The sequence below is a fragment of the Diaphorina citri genome, unplaced genomic scaffold (assembly GCF_000475195.1).
Source record: "Diaphorina citri unplaced genomic scaffold, Diaci psyllid genome assembly version 1.1 scaffold13, whole genome shotgun sequence".
NCBI lineage: Eukaryota > Metazoa > Arthropoda > Insecta > Hemiptera > Psyllidae > Diaphorina > Diaphorina citri.
The window spans coordinates 224,956-245,819 of NW_007377452.1; the positions used below are offsets into that span (position 1 = coordinate 224,956).

The 20,864-nt window shown below is 38.1% G+C and overlaps 3 protein-coding genes and 2 long non-coding RNA genes across 7 annotated transcripts in view; 3 read left to right on the forward strand and 2 right to left on the reverse strand.

Moving 5' to 3' along the window:
- The window catches only part of LOC103506924 (sialin-like), a 157,283-nt gene that overhangs the window by 76,312 nt on the left and 60,107 nt on the right, over positions 1 to 20,864 (forward strand). The gene's annotated exons all lie outside the window — the stretch shown is intronic.
- Positions 1 to 20,864, reverse strand: part of LOC103506943 (vacuolar protein sorting-associated protein 41 homolog) — an 86,665-nt gene that overhangs the window by 34,984 nt on the left and 30,817 nt on the right. The window lies entirely within an intron of this gene.
- On the forward strand, positions 234 to 7,407 carry LOC103506767 (alkaline phosphatase, tissue-nonspecific isozyme-like). Of its 2 annotated transcripts, XM_008471170.3 has the most exons (9): positions 237 to 598; positions 881 to 1,083; positions 2,899 to 3,091; positions 3,384 to 3,550; positions 4,004 to 4,217; positions 4,541 to 4,674; positions 4,981 to 5,191; positions 6,357 to 6,575; positions 6,783 to 7,407. In XM_008471170.3, exons 1-9 carry the CDS (start codon positions 502 to 504, stop codon positions 6,959 to 6,961), a joined length of 1,617 nt encoding a protein of 538 aa, XP_008469392.1. In that variant the 5' UTR covers positions 237 to 501; the 3' UTR covers positions 6,962 to 7,407. The 2 variants fall into 2 exon arrangements, with proteins under 2 accessions (XP_026677619.1, XP_008469392.1); XM_026821818.1 differs by lacking the exons at positions 6,357 to 6,575; positions 6,783 to 7,407 and adding an exon at positions 5,644 to 5,738 and having other exon boundaries at positions 234 to 598.
- The window catches only part of LOC113466456, a 21,598-nt gene continuing 9,150 nt past the window's right edge, over positions 8,417 to 20,864 (reverse strand). Inside the window, exons 2-3 of one of the 2 annotated variants that reach the window (XR_003390845.1) lie at positions 15,974 to 16,198; positions 8,417 to 8,655 (exon numbers count right to left, since the gene is read on the reverse strand). This is a non-coding gene — a long non-coding RNA (uncharacterized LOC113466456). Of the gene's footprint in view, positions 8,656 to 10,036; positions 10,175 to 15,973; positions 16,199 to 20,864 lie in introns of those variants that run through there. The other variant, XR_003390846.1, reaches the window with a different exon arrangement.
- Positions 11,553 to 13,123, forward strand: LOC113466460. The gene is made up of 3 exons (XR_003390850.1): positions 11,553 to 11,791; positions 12,465 to 12,647; positions 12,887 to 13,123. It is a non-coding gene; the product is annotated as an uncharacterized LOC113466460 (long non-coding RNA).

Here is a 20,864-nt window from a genome sequence, read left to right on the forward strand (position 1 = left end):
ACTTTGACACATCCACTAATCATCGACTGATGTTTGGTGACTCACCGGTTTTGTGACCATTTTATAGAACTGAGAAATCAGCCTCACAATATGACGGGATTTCACAATCACCCTGTAGATACCTAAGTACCTACGTAATGAGAATAGATAATGAATAAGACCTTACATAAAACGATAACGAAAGCAAATAAGATCCATTCATGTTTACTTTTTAAAAGCACAATAACCGCTTTGTTTTTGGAAATTAGAGGAAACCACATACCTAGATAGGTACACAAACCTTCGTAAAAACATAAGGAACAACGGAAGTAGGTACCGATTAATTATAAGTAGGTACACATAATATTTACCATATTATGGTATTAAGTGTGAGAAAGGTTGAATATTTTGTTACTACCTATTGCAAAGTGAATTTGTAATAAATTTGATATGTGAGAACCAAATATAAGTACCTAACTATTAAGTTCGGTTTGCTAAAGAAAGGGAGAAAACTCGTTCGAAATGAACTCCTGCAGAATGATTGTGTGTTTCAAATTTGTGTTCCTGATGTACTTGAACTCTGTGACGTCACGCTTAGCAGATTCCGAAATTTTGGAAGGTAAGTAGGTAATAGAGGTATGCATCTTCTTACTTCTCCCCTGGTTTAAAACTTCATGATGAAGCCTGCTCATAAGATTAGTCCTCATGCAGGTAGCCTTTCAATATTAATCTGAAACAAGGTTTTGTTCCACTTTCTAGCTACTGTCAACCTGTCAGCGAAGAAAGATTTGGAGTACCTAATGTAAAGTGAAATCGATTGGATCCGAAAACTTTGAAATTCATAATCGCGGCTAACCAACCTTTTTCCAAACTCTCAAAGTCCCTTTTCTCTCGCTTTCAGATAAAGATTTCTGGTACTCCAATGCGCGCTCCGAAGTCGAGAAATCACTCCAGAACAAATGGAACACCGGGCAGGCCAAGAATGTGATTATGTTTGTGGGCGACGGCATGGGAATCAATACCATCACGGCGTCAAGGATTTACAAGGAGGGCGAGTTTGGGAAGCTTTCCTTTGAGCATTTCCCGCATGTTGGTCTCATGAAGGTAATGCTCACCACTCACACTAAGACCGATATCTGTCAAACAGTCGGAATATGTGTGGCGGAAAACGCTTGACACCTAAATCTCTCAGACGCTCGGACAGACCTGTCAGACCTAGGTCTGTGAGACCGCGGTCTGTCAGATGGTCTGAGTGTGAGAGGCGGACATAAAACTTCTGCGACTCGGTCATTACTACGTAGTATGTCTAGGTAATCTCTACATCGGTCGTTACTAGTACAGGTAATCTATAGATCGATAAGGAGAATGTTAGATATACGAGTATAACTATATGTACCAGGGGCGTCACGTCATCCATGGAAGCTAGGTCGAGACCGCGGTCTGTCAGATGGTCTGAGTGTGAGAGGCGGACATAAAACTTCTGCGACTCGGTCGTTACTACGTAGTATGTCTAGGTAATCTCTACATCGGTCGTTACTAGTACAGGTTGGTAATCTATAGATCGATAAGGAGAATGTTAGATATACGAGTATAACTATATGTACCAGGGGCGTCACGTCATCCATGGAAGCTAGGTCCGTTCATTCCTTAGGTTACTCATACCTTTGAGGTTATAGAAATTCCTCTATGTATTCTTTCCTGGTAGACTTGTTTTGCAATTTTCTAGTCGCACAAGCCTACCTAAAGTCCCAAACAGTCAAACACAGTATGTAACAATAACAGTTCAGTTCAACTGTAATCAAAGTAACAGACACTGTGCTTCAAATATTTGAGTTACCAACTTCTTAGTCAAGAATGTCTATGCGGAACGTGGTCTAAATTCTGAATGAAACAGATAGGTAGCTTAGGTTTGAGTCACAACAATAACAAATACAAACTCAGAATATTAGACCTCCCTGCCTGCTATTCTTTCACATGAGTTCACGGTTTGTAGACAGGATTAGGGATTCTTGAACTACTGAACTAGAAACTTAAACTCAAGTTCTCATAATTGACGTTGACAATGGGAAGCTAGGTAGCTAAGGTTTGTGTCACAACAATAACAAATACAAACTCAGAATATTAGACCTCCCTGCCTGCTATTCTTTCACATGAGTTAACGGTTTGTAGACAGGATTAGGGATTCTTGAACTACTGAACTAGAAACTTAAACTCAAGTTCTCATAATTGACGTTGACAATGGGAAGAGAGGAGACGCGCATATGATTTTCCGGTGTTTCATAACTTTGGGTGTGTCTTGGAAAGACAAAGAAAGTCGTAAAATAGTTATTTGATAGCTCGATTGATTTCCTCCTACTGAATTTGAGCATGAACAAAAACATGAGTAATGTTTTCATTTACATATTACGCATATTTGAATCATACCCATGTCATTGTTGTAATAGTTGTAATACGGATCTTGGTTTTCTTTGCAATGTTACAATAAAACATACCTAGGTGCCTATTTTGTTATGACCAATATAATATTTATGTACCACCTAATGCAATTCACCTGGTAGGTGGTAAATCCTTAGTATGGTGGTCACGGTAAAGCCATACAATTTTATTATTTTATTAATCAGAATTTGATATTATAGGTACTGCATAATATGTTCACGACTTGCAAATAATTTGTTGCTGATCTGAAATTTTTCCTATATGACATTCCGAGGACATATTTTACTCGTTTGAGCGTCCATATTTTTAATATGGATCTCGGAAATCATATTTTTGACGTCATTTCCTGTATTTTCCAGACATACTGTGTGGACAAGCAAGTGCCAGATTCTGCTAGCACGGCAACAGCTTTATTCTGGCGTCCATATTTTTAATATGGATCTCGGAAATCACATCTTTGACGTCATTTCCTGTATTTTCCAGACATACTGTGTGGACAAGCAAGTGCCAGATTCTGCTAGCACGGCAACAGCTTTATTCTGTGGCGTGAAATCCAATATGCATACCGCAGGTGTGGACGCTCGAGTCAAGACTGAAGATTGTGAGGCGTCCCTGTCTAGTGAAAGCAAGGTGGATTCCGTAATAGAGTGGGCGCAGAGGGCAGGAAAACACACAGGTCAGTACCTACTTAGTAGACGAAAATGACGACAATTTGTTGAGCTAAGCTAAGCTTTTGGGACCTTTTATAAAAATATTGTTCTTGATATTCACAGATCATAGTATTCCAGTTTTTTACGACCTAGAAGAACACCTCATAAGCTCATGACAAATAAGGCCGGACAAGTTATAACGTAGGTAGTTGTCCTACAAATCAGACCATTACTAGAATAGAAGTAGAACCTCATTTAATAAGTTCAACTCCCATGGACTTTTACTTATGACCCATTGGATTGTCTTTTTGGGCCTAGGTTTCGTTACAACAACTCGAATAACCCATGCAACCCCGAGCGCCCTCTACTCGCATAGTGCAAGCAGAAAATGGGAGTGTGATGATCGGCTCCCAGCCCTGGCCATGAACCAATGTAAAGACATCGCTCGTCAGCTGGTTGAAGATGAACCCGGGAAGAATATTAGGGTAAGTAATAATAAGTACATATCTAAGTAGGGAATTTGGGGATTGTAGAGAGGACCATAGAGATTATGGTTATACGTAAAAAGTAAAACTGATCTAGGCGACTTTTGAACTAGTAAGCCATACATAGATGTACCGGTGACGAAATACTGAGAGTACGGTACGCTACGTCGAATTATCATGGGATGTGCAAGTGAATGGCTTTATTATTAGGGTTTTCTTTTGAATTTGGAAGATAAATGCTGAATTCGTACATAGATGTACCGGTGACGAAATACTGAGAGTACCGTACGCTACGTCGAATTATCATGGGATGTGCAAGTGAATGGCTTTATTATTAGGGTTTTCTTTTGAATTTGGAAGATAAATGCTGAATTTCCATAAGTTCTAAGGACCAATATACTCAGCCCTTGGAAACTTTTCTTTAATACATCGAATTCCTTTTGAATCCCTCAGGTAATCATGGGAGGTGGAAGACAATGCATGATCACCAACTCCTCATTTTCGCCTCGGGATCCTGAAGATGAATGGTCCTGCAAAAGACGCGATGGCAAGGATCTGGTGCAGGAATGGGCCCTGGATAAAACCAGACGGGGATATTCCTACAAATATGTGACTCATACTGAGGAGCTCGATATGCTTAATGTGGACAAGACCGACTTCTTACTAGGTAAAGAAGTAGCAACATAGGGAACAAAGGAAACAGAGTAACAAACATTGAAAGAAAACTCTTTGAATAAAAACACAAGACCAATGAACTGTACGCATTATAATAATAATAGTCCCACAGTTGAAATTCCTTACGTGAGCAAAAAATTAGGGGAACATCTCTTGTAGAAGGTTTCCCAAGTTGTGTTTATCAAATTGACTATACCTCTATGAAGCAAGGCATTAATATTCATGGAAATCTAATGCCTAACAAAGCCGGTATAGGTACTCTTAAAAAACTTTGCATTAGGTATCTAACAACTAACAATATTTAATTTCGTTTAGGTATTTTTGCCAACGGCCACACAAAGATGGAACATGACCGGGACAAGAGTCCAACTGGAACACCCTCACTAGAACAAATGACCAGTACGGCTCTTCAATTGCTTATGAAAAGTAAGGCCGGCTTCCTACTTGTGGTGAGTTGGAGTGAAAACATAAATTTATCTACTGAATACCTTCCTAAAAGTATCATCCCGTAGATATCAGTGACGCTGTACTGTAGGTACCTAACCTTAAGTAGGATCAAATTGTTAATGGACACAGAAAAGAAGAGGCCTATATGGAGAAAAATCTAAATATCTCCAAGAATAATGTACCTATGTATACGAACATAGGTACAGTAACAATTTTTAGAACGATTTTACTATGGGGTCAGAAATCTCCAAACGTTCAAACTCATTTTCATTCTTTCGTTAAGTTACCAACCAATTTGTTCCTTTCAGGTCGAGGGAGGTCTCATCGATTATGCTCACCACAGAGGCAAAGCCAGACGGGCGTTAGATGAAACACTCAGCTTTGACTTGGCCATCGAGAGGACCATGGCACTGTTGGAGGAAAGAGGATTACTGGATGAGACGTTGGTTCTGGTAACGGCTGATCATGACCATGGCCTGTCTATGTCGGGGTATCCTAACAGGGGCAATGAGATATACGGTGAGTATAAAGTCCGCAAATAGTCGACGTCGTTGATCGACAAGGTGAATCTATGTTGTCGAGGCAGTGTGCCGTTTCAGTTGACGTCGATCGATATAATTATGTGGACACTCCTTAACGTCTTTGATTGGCGACCAACGTAAATACATAATTTAGGTAGGTATATTGTTAGAATCGTTTGGCGATAAAGTTATGAAAGGAATTCACTTTCATCCTCACGGAAGCTCAAAATCAATATCGTTACCTATACCTACTTATTGAAGACAATGAGTTGCCTTTGGCCTTCAGTCTTTGCCTTAGAAGACCTACATAATATTCTGCAAACGGGATAAAAAGTCAATTAACTCTTTACCCTTTACCTACATACATATTTTTTCGTGTCCGGACTAGTTGAACGACTACAAGTCCTACAGATGAATAACCGCTAACCAAAAGTTATTGAATTCTTACAGGAATCGCCATGCCTTCTCGAATAGACAACGTACCGTTTACCACCTTGACCTACGCCACTGGTAGCAAGGACAACTACAAGTACTTATAAGAGACTATTATTCCAGTTTTGCACCTTGTATTTAGGTATCTCATGTTTTTCAACAACAGAGGATGAGGGAAATTTTTACGTGTGGTGGACAAAAATTCCACAAGAAAGTTAGAATGATATTTTTAACCCAAAGTCCCAAAATTTATTTAACACTCTATTGGCTTAGCCATGTTTGAACAAGATATTGACCATTAACTTCGTTGCGTAGCTCTGTAACTTTCTATTCACTCACCCGACTCTATGTTGTCGAGGCAGTGTGCCGTTTCAGTTGACGTCGATCGATATATGTGGACACTCCTTAACGTCTTTGATTGGCGACCAACGTAAATACATAATTTAGGTATACTTATTGTTAGAATCGTTTGGCGATAACGTTATGAAAGGAATTCACTTTCATCCTCACGGAAGCTCAAAATCAATATCGTTACCTATACCTACTTATTGAAGACAATAAGTTGCCTTTGGCCTTCAGTCTTCGCCTTAGAAGACCTACATAATATTCTGGAAACGGGATAAAAAGTCAATTAACTCTTTAGCTACATAGGTACATACATATTTTTTCGTGTCCGGACAAGTTGAACGACTAGAAGTCCTACAGATGAATAACTTTTGGAATTCTTCCAGGAATCGCCATGCCTTCTCGAATAGACAACGTACCGTTTACCACCTTGACCTACGCCACTGGTAGCAAGGACAACTACAAGTACTTCAGATACGGCTCTGGTATCAACAGGGAAGACCCATCAAAGGCAGACTTTGCTTCGTTCGATTACAATCAACAGGCTGGGATTTTGAACAACGAGGTCGCCCATGGAGGCGGTGATGTGCCTGTTTATGCGACCGGTAAGAAAGGGTTAGCAGCTTAAGGGTTGGATCAGAAGCTAGCTTTGGATTTTTACATCATAATTTTATATGGAACACCCTATTAGCTATTAGTCAGTTGTTTGGTGTTTTTAAGAGTACCTATGGAGTATTGTAGTATGTATATGCATGACCTGACTCAAAAGCTTTAAACCTATCTTCAAGCCTTCTTATTTTTCTAAATTTCAGGTCCTATGGCGCATTTATTTCACGGAGTTCACGAACAGAACTACGTCGCCTTTGCAGTGGCGTACGCTGCCAAAATCGGCCCTTATTCAAATGCCTGCATCAAAAGTAGTTCGCTCCTCTTCATTTTATCAGTGGCCATTAGCTTATTGGTGTTTCAAAAACGTTTTGTCTTCTCATGACCTTAGAGTACCTTTGTGATCATTGTTTCATTGTATTGTGTCTGTTATTATGAACAGGCTACCAAGTCTACCAAGAGGTATTTTTTACTGTATAATTTGATCGTTTTAGATCATTTTTTTGTACGTAGGTAAGTGTTCATGAATACCTAAGTATGTCATCTTTTATATTTCCCTCCAAAGTATTTGTAAATAATAAAAGCTAGGAATACATAATGTATAATAGGTAATAATGATAATAATCAAGGTCTATTTGATATTAGCTATTTTATTTTGATTATTGAAATGAATAAAATACTTGTCAACGATTTCTAACATCTAATGGTAACTAAAACACGGTAAAACAACAAATAAAATAATCACAACGTTTTGTACTTTCCTTCTAAATAGAAATCTGGACTGACGATTGACCTCAGTATCTGCTCAGTTGTTAACAAGGTGAACGCAACCAGACCTTCTGTACCGCAATCCAGAAGTTCTGGGTTCCCATCAATTCAGAGCATAATTTGTTAATCGAGCCACATTTGTGACAACTTTTACATCCTTAACTCAATCCAAATCCCTTCCTCTATCCGAGTAGGAACTCTTGCTGAACAACGATTCCAAAGCCCCTTTAGCAGATCTGAAATTCTTTAGTCTACCAATCAGACAACACTTCATACTCAGGTTCAGGACGAAACTCTGAGGAACTTATCAAACTATCCAAATACTAAATCCCTTCCTCTATCCGAGTAGGAACTCTTGCTGAACAACGATTCCAAAGCCGCTTTAGCAGATCTGTGCCCTAAATCACCAAAGTATGGAAAAGTATTTACAATGCCATATTTCAATATGATTCGTCCAAATTCAAAATTCTGCTTTTCCATTGGCTATTACACTTGTAAAATACTTTTCCATACTTTGGTGATTTAGGGGACTGAAATTCTTTAGTCTACCAATCAGACAACACTTCATACTCAGGTTCAGGACGAAACTCTGAGGAACTTATCAAACTATCCAAATACTAAAAGTACAAGAAGCACTTTACCTGCAAAGTTCCTTTAAAAACCTTGTAATCGTAATAATTAGAAATAATCTGAAGCACAAGACAGAATATTTGATAAGGTTCTCCCGAAAACTTTCAAATCTTTTCTCTTTAAAACCAAAAGGTATTACGAACACTTTGAAATTGTCTGGTTTATTATTTTGAAGTGGCAACACAGTACAGACTACAGATAAAACAAATTCCCAATATCCCTTTAGGGTGAGGTATTAGTGTAAGGTTTACATTTTGTGCTGGCAAAGTGATTAGAAATTCTCAAAGTCTTTGCTTTTAGACAAAACTTTTTAACAACGTTTTACCTCAAATAAAATGTTTAGTCATTTTGAAAGATGGCTTATCGAAGGAACCAAAAGCTGAAAAAAAAAGTATCTATAGAACAGATCATCGATGCTATCAGTACTTACCACTGGTAGAAAGGGTTGTAGTAGTTGGTGTATTGACCAGATGTCAGGCAAAACAAGTAGAAGAACCAAGCCAAGTTGACCATCACTACCAGCGGTTGTTTACTTTGTTAAAACGGTATTATGTCCATTTAGTTGATTGGTTCCATTTGCACTCTGGTCCTGTATCCCAACCAAACTTGGGAGCAAATAATTAAGAGTATATATAGGGATAGCTAATACACACGGATGTATGGACATAGACAATATGTAGACTTCAAAGGGAGAATAGAATAGAATAGAAACGGCCAGGGGTCAAATTATTACAATAACAATGGAACACTTTAAAATTACAACGAAGAAAAATAATTTATTGAGAAGCGAAAATTTGTAGCCGGTCAAAAATGACAAAACATTTGAAAAGCTATTCAGTTTATTACATACGAGTACCTACATGATCTCTAATCAGAATCACTGTAATCAGCAATTTGTCCTATCACAAGTAGGTACCTAGGTACCTATCACATTGCGATATTGCAGGTTATAGATATATTTTAAGCAGAAAAGAACCATCCCTAAGGGGAATTGATGTATGGGTGGTTCTTTTCTGCTTAATGCTGTCCAATTGAGAATCGTGCTTCATACCAGTTTCGTAAACTTTTTTTCATAACAAACATGTGAGTTACCTACTTTATTCAGGTTATGTTACCTAATACACATACTGTCTGGTCTGGTCTAACTTTGAACTTTTAATTGCTATGAGAATCATGACAAGAATACTTAAAGTGTTATTTTAACCTACTGACATCGACGAGTGGGTTACTGGTCTCAATTAGTTATTTAAAGCCATGAGTTTTGCGAATATAATAGGCTTTTTTTGAAACCTTGATGGAGGTTTACGGAGGTATCTAGTCTTTGGTGCCAGCTAGAACAGGTGAATTCCAAAAGAGTTCCTACACACTTAGAGAGATATTTACTACACATATTTATGAATTGTTACTTATAATAATGAGTGACTCGGTGCTAAGAGTATGAAAGTTCTGCATTTAGAATTTGAGACTGTCAGCTAAGAACAAAAAGTTCCATCAGGCTAACAGTAAAATAGAGCTCTCTTTATTGATATAACTTTGTTTAAAAATTAAAAAAAAAAAGAAAAAAAAATAGGAAAGATAAAGTTTAGACACAGCTTTATACTCACCCCATCTTCGCTGACCAAGAACAGTTTCAAATGGTGAAATGTTTCCATGGTGACCTGACACTCATGCTCATCCCTAGGAAAATGTGATAATTGACTGGTACACATCGCCTTCAACGTGACAAAGTTCATATAGGAGACATTGCCGTCAGATCGAATGTCGGTGAGTGTGTTGCCGAAGATGGTGTTATAGGGCGTTCCTGCGGGACTAAATAAATAGGGATTACAAGAGCAAAGAAAATAGGTACGTACCTACCTACAAGATGAATAGCTAATCCTCATGGGGAATTTGGTTTAGGATGGGTATTGCATGGGAACACAACACTTGTATGACAGTATTATCAGATAATGAAGTTTGGTAACCGAGTAAAAATTGCAAATAATTATCTCGAAATTTTAAAGAAACACAACAACACTAAACGACTCAACATGAAAATAACTAGATAGTATATTTTATTTACCTTACACCTACACTACATCACCCTTCACTGAAGATAATCACCGTCACCTAAATAACGTACAACTCCGAACTGTCACTTTGAAGCGTGTAAAACAAAATCTAAATATTAATATTTATGCACTGGACACAAAACAAAATATAGGTAACCGAGTAATCTATTCGAATGAACAACGAATAGACGAAGACATTAACGAAATAAACGTAAAGATATTACCAAAATGTGTTACAGGTGTGAGAATACAAGGCGATAGGAGAGACTACAATGAGTAACAAGGAACCTATTCAAATTTACTGACGATATAGTGATGTAAAGCTATCGTTGACTGAACTCGAACTAAAAGATGACCATGTGTTCCAATGCAGATGAGATGTGAGGAAATATGAAGCATTGCCGCAAAGATTTCAACGATAACCATAACCAAGGAACGAGGAAGATCCTTGAAATTCTTCTGAATTAAAAACGAATAACTCAGTTGCAGTATTTGTCGCTGTACCTATTTGCGTACTATAACTATTTTATGGTTATCATAGATATAGTAATTATTATGAGATCTCCACAGCATCACATACTCAGGCATGGTTTCCCTATATGAGTGGATAGGTAAGTCTCATAGATATATACATATAGTAATTATTATGAGATCTCCACAGCATCACATACTCAGGCATGGTTTCCCTATATGAGTGGATAGGTAAGTCTAATGGTCAAATTACATACCTTGCTTCTAACTTCTAACATTACGAGTATAATGAATAGCAATTTCACCCTTAAGAGTCTTTTGATGGCTACCTACTTGGTCGATAAATATAGTAACCTGAATAAGGTTATGTCAGGGTCAAAGTATATTAGTCCACGTGTATAACTATGAATGGTAATATTAGACAGAACACCCACAGGTACAACTCTTAGCTGAAGGTCTACAAAATGGTCTATTTATTTGGTAATGAATTATTGTCATCACATACCTACAGCAAAAGTGCTGAATCCTGGATGGCCACCTAGCCTGTCTATCCACAGAATTCCAATTTCTTATTTACCTTATCTATCTATTTATCTAATTAGATAACTTTCGCACTTAATTTATAAGATCTTATCGGATTACTATAACTATACTTACTTGAACATAGGTAATTATTACCTTCGTGGTTGTTTGGTGATATTAGGTTAGGTCGATATTATTTGCATTGCTTTCTATAAGTAGTGACCTATGTGCCTGCCTTAAATTGATATTCAATAATTGAATAAGTAGAGCTCAATCTTATCGCTTTCTATAAGTAGTGACCTATGTGCCTGCCTTAAATTGATATTCAATAATTGAATAAGTAGAGCTCAATCTTATCTCTTATTGCTATTAACTCAATATTATAATGAAAACTGCAATGGACTTATCGATGAAGGGTCGAGATTTGAAGCTTTTGCGTTGAACGATAAGAAAATCCACAACGTCCCACCAAATCAAGGCAGTATGGGGACCTGAAAACACCTCACCTCGAAATGCAAAACACAATGACTTGTCCATTTTGTTTACCATTTTCATTTTATCAATATCAAGGTAATAAATTATATTAGAGTAGGTATTAATCCTCGGGCAAATTGTTTGGCACTAGGACTATTGTTCACAGTTGTAGACAATGCATGGCTAAGTTGTTAGGGTGATAATGGCAGCTATCAGTAGAAATACAGGGTGGTTGAAATGAATTAATATATAGCGGCGAGAGCACGTTGAATGCCCGGGTCCCCAATGGTTCACTGAAGGTAAGTAACGTTGCAAGTGGTTGGTATTCGGATGGGTGACCATCTGGGCAATCGCGGGCTGCTCACTTTTCCCTTTCCCACTCTGGCTGGATGAGGTTACTGTGAGTGTCAGAGTAGGTGGCTTGTCACCGCGTATAGGGGGTGAAACCCCCGTCATCAAAAACCTTAAAAGTTATACAGTGAAGTTAAACGTTAAACACATAAAATGAAATTAGTACCTACTTAACCTTGATGATTGTAGCTCATCATAAATGCAAAATACAGGGAGGTCTGTTTTATCAGAGGAAGCTAGCTATTAAGGAAATAGGACAATGCGTTGTTTGTCATGTTTGTAGAATTATAGCTACGCACTGACGCGACATGACATTACATGACATGACGTGATGTACCAAGGACAAGCCGAAATAATCCACAAATCCACTATTTCCTTTGCGGATTTATATTATACACATAGTGGAGATAAATATAAGTACATACTTGAAATAGAGGCCAGACGTCGCGTCGCTTGGTATAGGAAAACACACCTACCATCAAGTCACGTGAAGTCATAGGGAGTCCAAAAAATGTCAAAAAGCACTAACTTAGTTCTGCAGTGCATGTATTATCATAGATCTCTCTATCTTATGTTGACGCACCTCGTAATTAAAAAAAAAAAAAACGTGATCTGTTTCAGCCAAATAAAAGTTGGAGGTAGAATACACTCATGACTAGGATGATCAGATAAAACAGGAAGGTGTCCACCACTTGCATGAAATCTTGAAATGTGTGCCTCTTGTTCGAACTGGAAGACCCCATCAGAGATTCGTTTTCCTGGAGGAAGAAAATGAGACAACATCATGAAGAAGTTTCATCTGTGGTGTGTTCAATTTGTAACAAACTTCAAAATGATTAAATGAAAACTTTTTAGTTGATGTGTTCCAGGAGGAACGAAACGCGTCCTAGATTCCTCAAAGGGATCACATCTTATATCTATTGACTGAAAATATGTACCTACCTCTCTCTTACATAATAGCTTCTAAGCAAGTACCTACCAATTTTATGTGTAGGTAGGTTATGTTAAATCAAACTTTCTTTATTAGTGTCTATGGTTTTCAGCCGTTCTGCGAAACTTACAACGTTTGGTCTATTGGAAAGACTGCTGATGATTGAAAGATAGCCATAAACATCATGCTGAACAATTTGGCAATACAGATCATCCAAACTATTTGACAGATATAGTGGATTCTCGCTGAGCAGTACATAGACAAAGGATTCCACCAGTATGAATAACGACAAGAGAATGATGTTTCTGTAGTAGATAACTGAAAATGGCAAAAAGAGTGTGGATTGGAAGATAAAACAATAAAAGTAGGTTAGATCTGCGATTATAAGATTTGCAAGCACTTTTTCAGATCTAAGAAGACATGACTGTACGAGTTGGTAAGGTGCTCCCCCCAGTAAGCAGAAAGGCGAGGGTTCCAATCCCAACTGAGGAACAGATTTACATACATCCAAATTTTGGTCAATTTTGGTATGCCCTCACATGTAAAGCTGTGTCCACACATATTCGACGACCATCGATCGATCGCGATTATAAGATTTGCAAGCACTTTTTCAGATCATAAGAAGGTATGCCCTCACATGTAAAGCTGTGTCCACACATATTCGACGACCATCGATCGATGTCGACTGAAACCTTCCACACTTCCTCAACAACATGGATTGACCCCTTCGACCCACCGTCAATCGACGCCCATCGACTATGTGTGTGGACACAGCTCGAGGAACAATCCTTGCTATGTCCAAGGTCATATAAGGTTTTTCACCAGCTTTCTTTGCTAGGATTTCAACCAGCTCCTCAATACCTCTCACGAAGCCGGCTCGGCTTCGGATCGGCCTAGCCTATTGCTAAAACATAACAAATCAGATCATACAAATAGGACTTCATACTTGTTTGTACTTACTAATAAAGGGAACATCGTCAGCTGTATAAATACTAATTATGTTGTCAATACTATCGATGGAATAGAGACTTCCAAAGAACGTAATCAGAGGCACTACCATTCGTGGAACACTTGTTACAGGAACAAGTAAGGGAACCAGAACCAGTAGGCCGATAGCTGTCAAAATGAAGAGGAATCAAATTGTTAATTAAGTCATTCAGAAGTCAGGCCATTTACAAATATAAATGTTATAGGGACTTATCTACTGGTATAGGCACTGTTAACAGTGTTAACTCTTTGTAGGAATACTGCCCACTGAATGCCAAGTGGCGGACCTACCTTTTTGAGAAATAGGTAATACCTACTTGATCAGGTACTTACTGAGTGCTTTCAAATAGATGGATGAAAACCTAGAGGTATAGGTACTGTTTACTCTTTGCAGGAATACTGCCCACTGAATGCCGAATGGCGGACCTACCTTTTTGAGAAATAGGTAATACCTACTTGATCAGGTACTTACTGAGTGCTTTCAAATAGATGGATGAAAACCTAGAATGTAAAGTGAAATCGATTGGATCCGAAAACTTTGAAATTCATAATCGCGGCTAACCAACCTTTTTCCAAACTCTCAAAGTCCCTTATTATAGGCACTGTTTAGGTACTCTTTGTAGGAATACTGCCCACTGAACGCCAAGTGGCGGACCTACCTTTTTGAGAAATAGGTAATACCTACCTACTTGATCAGGTACTTACTGAGTGCTTTCAAATAGATGGATGAAAACCTAGAGGTGTTGCGTCGTATTTTGGCCGTGATAGTTGGAATCATCCCGTAAATATCAGTGACGCTGTACTGTAGGTACCTATCTTAAGTAGGATCAAAGTAATAATGGACACAGAAAAGAAGAGGCCTATGTGGAGAAGAATCTGAATATCTCCAAGAATAATGTACCTATGTATACGAACATAGGTACAGTAACAATGTTTAGAACGATTTTACTATGGGGTCAGAAATCTCCAAACGTTCAAACTCATTTTCATTCTTTCGTTAAGTTACCAAGCAATTTGTTCCTTTCAGGTCGAGGGAGGTCTCATCGATTATGCTCACCACAGAGGCAAAGCCAGACGGGCGTTAGATGAAACACTCAGACTGAGAAGTAGGTTAGATCTGCGATTATAAGATTTGCAAGCACTTTTTCAGATTTTAGAAGACATGACTGTACGAGTTGGTAAGGCGCTCCCCCCAGTAAGCAGAAAGGCGAGGGCTCCAATTCCAACTGAGGAACAGATTTACATACGTCCAAATTTTGGTCAATTTTGGTATGCCCTCACATGTAAAGCTGTATCCACACATATTCGACGGCCATCGATCGATGTCGACTGAAACCTTCCACACTTCCTCAACAACATTGATTGACCTCGTCGACCCACCGTCAATCGATGTCGATCGACGCCCATCGACTATGTGTGTGGACACAGCTTGAGGAACCATCCTTGCTATGTCCAAGGTCATATAAGGTTTTTCACCAGCTTTCTTTGTTAGGATTTCAACCAGCTCCTCAATACCTCTCACGAAGCCGGCTCGGCTTCGGAGCCTATTGCTAAAACATAACAAATCAGATCATAAGTACAAATAGGACTTCATACTTGTTTGTACTTACTAATAAAGGGAACATCGTCAGCTGTATAAATACTAATTATGTTGTCAATACTATCATCCAAATACATCTTGGGTGTCCTGCGGACCGTTTTGACGGCAGGTCCAAGGGTGTTGTGCAGATAATTGAGCAACGAGCGACATTTCCGTTCTGTGTTGACGTCGTGAGAAGACCCCCAGATGATGACGCCATTTGTGCCCATCTTCTTGGGTATAATCAGTGCATTTATCATGTCAGACTGGAAAATAATTGAAAAAATATTTCACTATTAGAATCGCTTATATAAAAGACGGACAGGATACCTATTTAATTGTTGGTTAACATCAAATAGAACCCCTCTTACACCCGAAACCATAGTACCTAGGTACTTACACTCTTGAAAAGTAACCATGAAGATAAGGTAACGAAAGGATTGTACATCTCACACTAAAACAAAGAGCTCTTGAATCATCTATTGGTTATTCATCAATCTAATATTGATCAAGAAGTTTGGTTACTTTGGATCTACAGATGTACTCAAAAATAGCGCCTTAAAATTCCACGAAACTTACGTCTTTCAAGAAGTCCTTGTTGTCGAAATATTTGAACCAGATGAATGTACACACCTTTGAAGGTAAAGGATTAGGATGGGTATTGCATGGGAACACAACACTTGTATGACAGTATTATCAGATAATGAAGTAACCGAGTGAAAATTGCAAATAATTATCTCGAAATTTTAAAGAAACACAACAACACTAAACGACTCAACATGAAAATAACTAGATAGTATATTTTATTTACCTTACACCTACACTACATCACCCTTCACTGAAGATAATCACCGTCACCTAAATAACGTACAACTCCGAACTGTCACTTTGAAGCCAGATGAATGGATAAACCGGTTTTCCCGCCTTGATTCTGTTTGTCTCGTCCAAACGTCCTTGCATGAACCTCATCCTGTCAAACTCCGTCATATTTGCCTGCTTCACGTACAGAGATGGATAGAGACTTGTACTGGCTGAGAACAGCCAATGGTTCCTATGAAACACATGGTGTGTTATTATCAGAGATGTGCAAACCGCAAAATGCAAAATGGAAAATGCAAAATGTAAAATGTACATTTACATTTTACATTTCAAATTGGTTTTGAAAAAAACACATGGTGTGTTATTATAAGAGACCTATTATTCCAGTTTTGCACCCTGTATTTAGGTATCTCATGTTTTTCAACAACAGAGGATGAGGGAAATTTTTACGTGTGGTGGACAAAAATTCCAGAAGAAAGTTAGATATGTTTAACCCAAAGTCCCAAAATTTATTTAAGTTTAACACTCTATTGGCTTAGCCATGTTTGAACAAGATATTGACCATTAACTTCGTTGCGTAGCTCTGTAACTTTCTATTCACTCACCTATCATTGTTATCTCGGACAGACGGTGTACACTGAGGTTTCTGATTTCGCGGCGTATAATTGAAACACAATGGAAATCCGTAGTAACCCCATTTCGCTTTGGGTCGCAGTTTTCTCAATAAAACCAGACTGCTGAACATGAAGTCTTTTGCCGCTTGTTCAAACCGAACGCTAGCCTGTAAGTTTGAGGAATAGAACACGAAAGAATGAATCAATTTCAGTTTAATATTCTTCCATTTCATTTTGAATGAGGTGACTGTATAGGTATGCCATATGCTTCCACAAATACGACCCATTTATAGAAAACTTCCTTTTTTTTTCAAGACAAACTACACCGACGGACCTCTTGAGCTGATTAAACTTTGAGACTTACTTCTTGATTGACGGCGGAGTAGGTCCAAAGTGGATGCCTTCCTCTCTCAATTCTTCGGGACAATTTTCTGTACTCGTCCAGGGAGCCAAAGTTTTCTTCAAACACGGGTCTCCAATGTTCGAAGTCAATGATACCCAATCCTGGAAGTGACAAGAACAACATATTTCAATATCCATCAAAAGAAGTACCTACTCGTATTTATTTACACAGGGTTTCCTTCAAGACTTTTTACTTGTGGACAAAGACACTCGTGCTCGTACCGATTTTAATTTAGCAGTCAGTTGGTGGTCTATAAATGAGATAGAATAAAGCTCACCGGAAAAAGCCGGATCAGGAATGAGTTTTCCCACAACATGGGCTTCTAAGGTTTGCATGTGTTGTGTCAAATCTCCAAAGTCAATGATACCCAATCCTGGAAGTGACAAGAACAACAAATTTCAATATCCATCAAAAGAAGTACCTACTCGTATTTATCTACACAGGGTTTCCTTCAAGACTTTATACTTGTGGACAAAGACACTCGTGCTCGTACCGATTTGAATTTAGCAGTCAGTTGGTGGTCTATAAATGAGATAAAATAAAGCTCACCGGAAAAAGCCGGATCAGGAATGAGTTTTCCCACAACATGGGCTTCTAAGGTTTGCATGTGTTGTGTCAAATCTCCTTCTTGAGGCACTCCTCCATTCCTCTTAACGAAATCTCCACCACCTGCTCTAAGGAGTGCTGGGAAGACACCTGGATCATACAGAAGTGCTATTTCGTTGCCTCTGAAGTTCCCATTCTCGTTCTCAATGATACCCCATCGCCTGACTTCAGAGAAGTTCAACCCGTACTGATGACATTGGAATGTGGGGACATTCCAGTAAACATGGAATTGTTCCTTGGGCACTGCATTCTCCGGCTCATAATATCCAAATCCCTGTCCATTGTTATTGGGATTAAGAGCTAATTCCAACAAAGGCCACTGCCTCACTTCTCTCACCGTCGTTTGTTGCGGTAAAAACCTGTAAAAGTACAAAAAAACTGATTAACTTTTTTACTTTCTCACTTTCTCTGACTCCAATAACTTTTTTTTAAAAGCTAGCAGCACGCTATTGGCTAGATGGTCACCCATCCGGGTACTAACCACGCGCAACCGTGCTCAACTTCAGTGATCCATGCAGAACTGGTGCTTTCAGGTTGTGGTTATGTGCCGGGTTGAGCTGAGACAGTACTAGGTGAGAGAAGATATTGTTTCTACAGTTTGGCATGGGAGTGGTAACTTAAAAACAAGGCAAGTTTACCAACCTTGCCTATCTCAACCCGGTACATAACCACGACCGCAAGGTGCTATCGCCGCTGGTTTTTTAAAAAAAATAAATAATAATGTGTGAAGGCAACTATAGCGCTTTCACTAAATTTTAAGCAGTGCATATTGCATACGCGACTAATTTGAAGGGAACAGATCATCGATGCTATCAGTACTTACCACTGGTAGAAAGGGTTGTAGTAGTTGGTGTATTGACCAGATGTCAGGCAAAACAAGTAGAAGAACCAAGCCAAGTTGACCATCACTACCAGCGGTTGTTTACTTTGTTAAAACGGTATTATGTCCATTTAGTTGATTGGTTCCATTTGCACTCTGGTCCTGTATCCCAACCAAACTTGGGAGCAAATAATTAAGAGTATATATAGGGATAGCTAATACACACGGATGTATGGACATAGACAATATGTAGACTTCAAAGGGAGAATAGAATAGAATAGAAACGGCCAGGGGTCAAATTATTACAATAACAATGGAACACTTTAAAATTACAACGAAGAAAAATAATTTATTGAGAAGCGAAAATTTGTAGCCGGTCAAAAATGACAAAACATTTGAAAAGCTATTCAGTTTATTACATACGAGTACCTACATGATCTCTAATCAGAATCACTGTAATCAGCAATTTGTCCTATCACAAGTAGGTACCTAGGTACCTATCACATTGCGATATTGCAGGTTATAGATATATTTTAAGCAGAAAAGAACCATCCCTAAGGGGAATTGATGTATGGGTGGTTCTTTTCTGCTTAATGCTGTCCAATTGAGAATCGTGCTTCATACCAGTTTCGTAAACTTTTTTTCATAACAAACATGTGAGTTACCTACTTTATTCAGGTTATGTTACCTAATACACATACTGTCTGGTCTGGTCTAACTTTGAACTTTTAATTGCTATGAGAATCATGACAAGAATACTTAAAGTGTTATTTTAACCTACTGACATCGACGAGTGGGTTACTGGTCTCAATTAGTTATTTAAAGCCATGAGTTTTGCGAATATAATAGGCTTTTTTTGAAACCTTGATGGAGGTTTACGGAGGTATCTAGTAATAATATTGGTAGACTATGCCGGTACATAATAGGTACCTACCTACCAAAATATCATTGAGATACGTACCTATCTATACCTATGTACATAAGTACCCTAAAAATAATCATTGTAGCATTTTTGCTGAACTATTTTTCATGAATGCATTAATTAAAAAAAAAAAAAAAAAATGAAATTTTGGCGCTCAATGCAGGAGAATATTTATAAATAAAAGTTATGATCTATTTATTCTTAGGTAATATTATTATTATAGGTAGTGGTGGCATTCTGCAAATTCGAAGTAGGTGGGTATTTTTATTGTGAGTATGAGGTAATACCTTTACTATCGAATTTAGATACACACCTTTGAAGGTAAAGGATTAGGATGGGCATTGGGAACACAACACTACTTGTATGACAGTATTATCAGATAATGAAGTTTGGTAACCGAGTAAAAATTGCAAATAATTATCTCGAAATTTTAAAGAAACACAACACTAAACGACTCAACATGAAAATAACTAGGTAGATAGTAGGTATATTTTAGTTACCTTACACCTACACTACATCACCCTTCACTGAAGATAATCACCGTCACCTAAATAACGTACAACTCCGAACTGTCACTTTGAAGCGTGTAAAACAAAATCTAAATATTAATATTTATGCACTGAACACAAAACAAAATATAGGTAACCGAGTAATCTATTCGAATGAACAACGAATAGACGAAGACATTAACGAAATAAAAGTAAAGATATTACCAAAATGTGTTACAGGTGTGAGAATACAAGGCGATAGGAGAGACTACAATGAGTAACAAGAAACCTATTCAAATTTACTGACGATATAGTGATGTAAAGCTATCGTTGGCTGAACTCGAACTAAAAGATGACCATGTGTTCCAATGCAGGACACAAAACAAAATATAGGTAACCGAGTAATCTATTCGAATGAACAACGAATAGACGAAGACATTAACGAAATAAACGTAAAGATATTACCAAAATGTGTTACAGGTGTGAGAATACAAGGCGATAGGACAGACTACAATGAGTAACAAGGAACCTATTCAAATTTACTGACGATATAGTGATGTAAAGCTATCGTTGGCTGAACTCGAACTAAAAGATGACCATGTGTTCCAATGCAGATGAGATGTGAGGAAATATGAAGCATTGCCGCAAAGATTTCAACGATAACCATAACCAAGGAACGAGGAAGATCCTTGAAATTCTTCTGAATTAAAAACGAATAACTCAGTTGCAGTATTTGTCGCTGTACCTATTTGCGTACTATAACTATTTTATGGTTATCATAGATATATACATATAGTAATTATTATGAGATCTCCACAGCATCACATACTCAGGCATGGTTTCCCTATATGA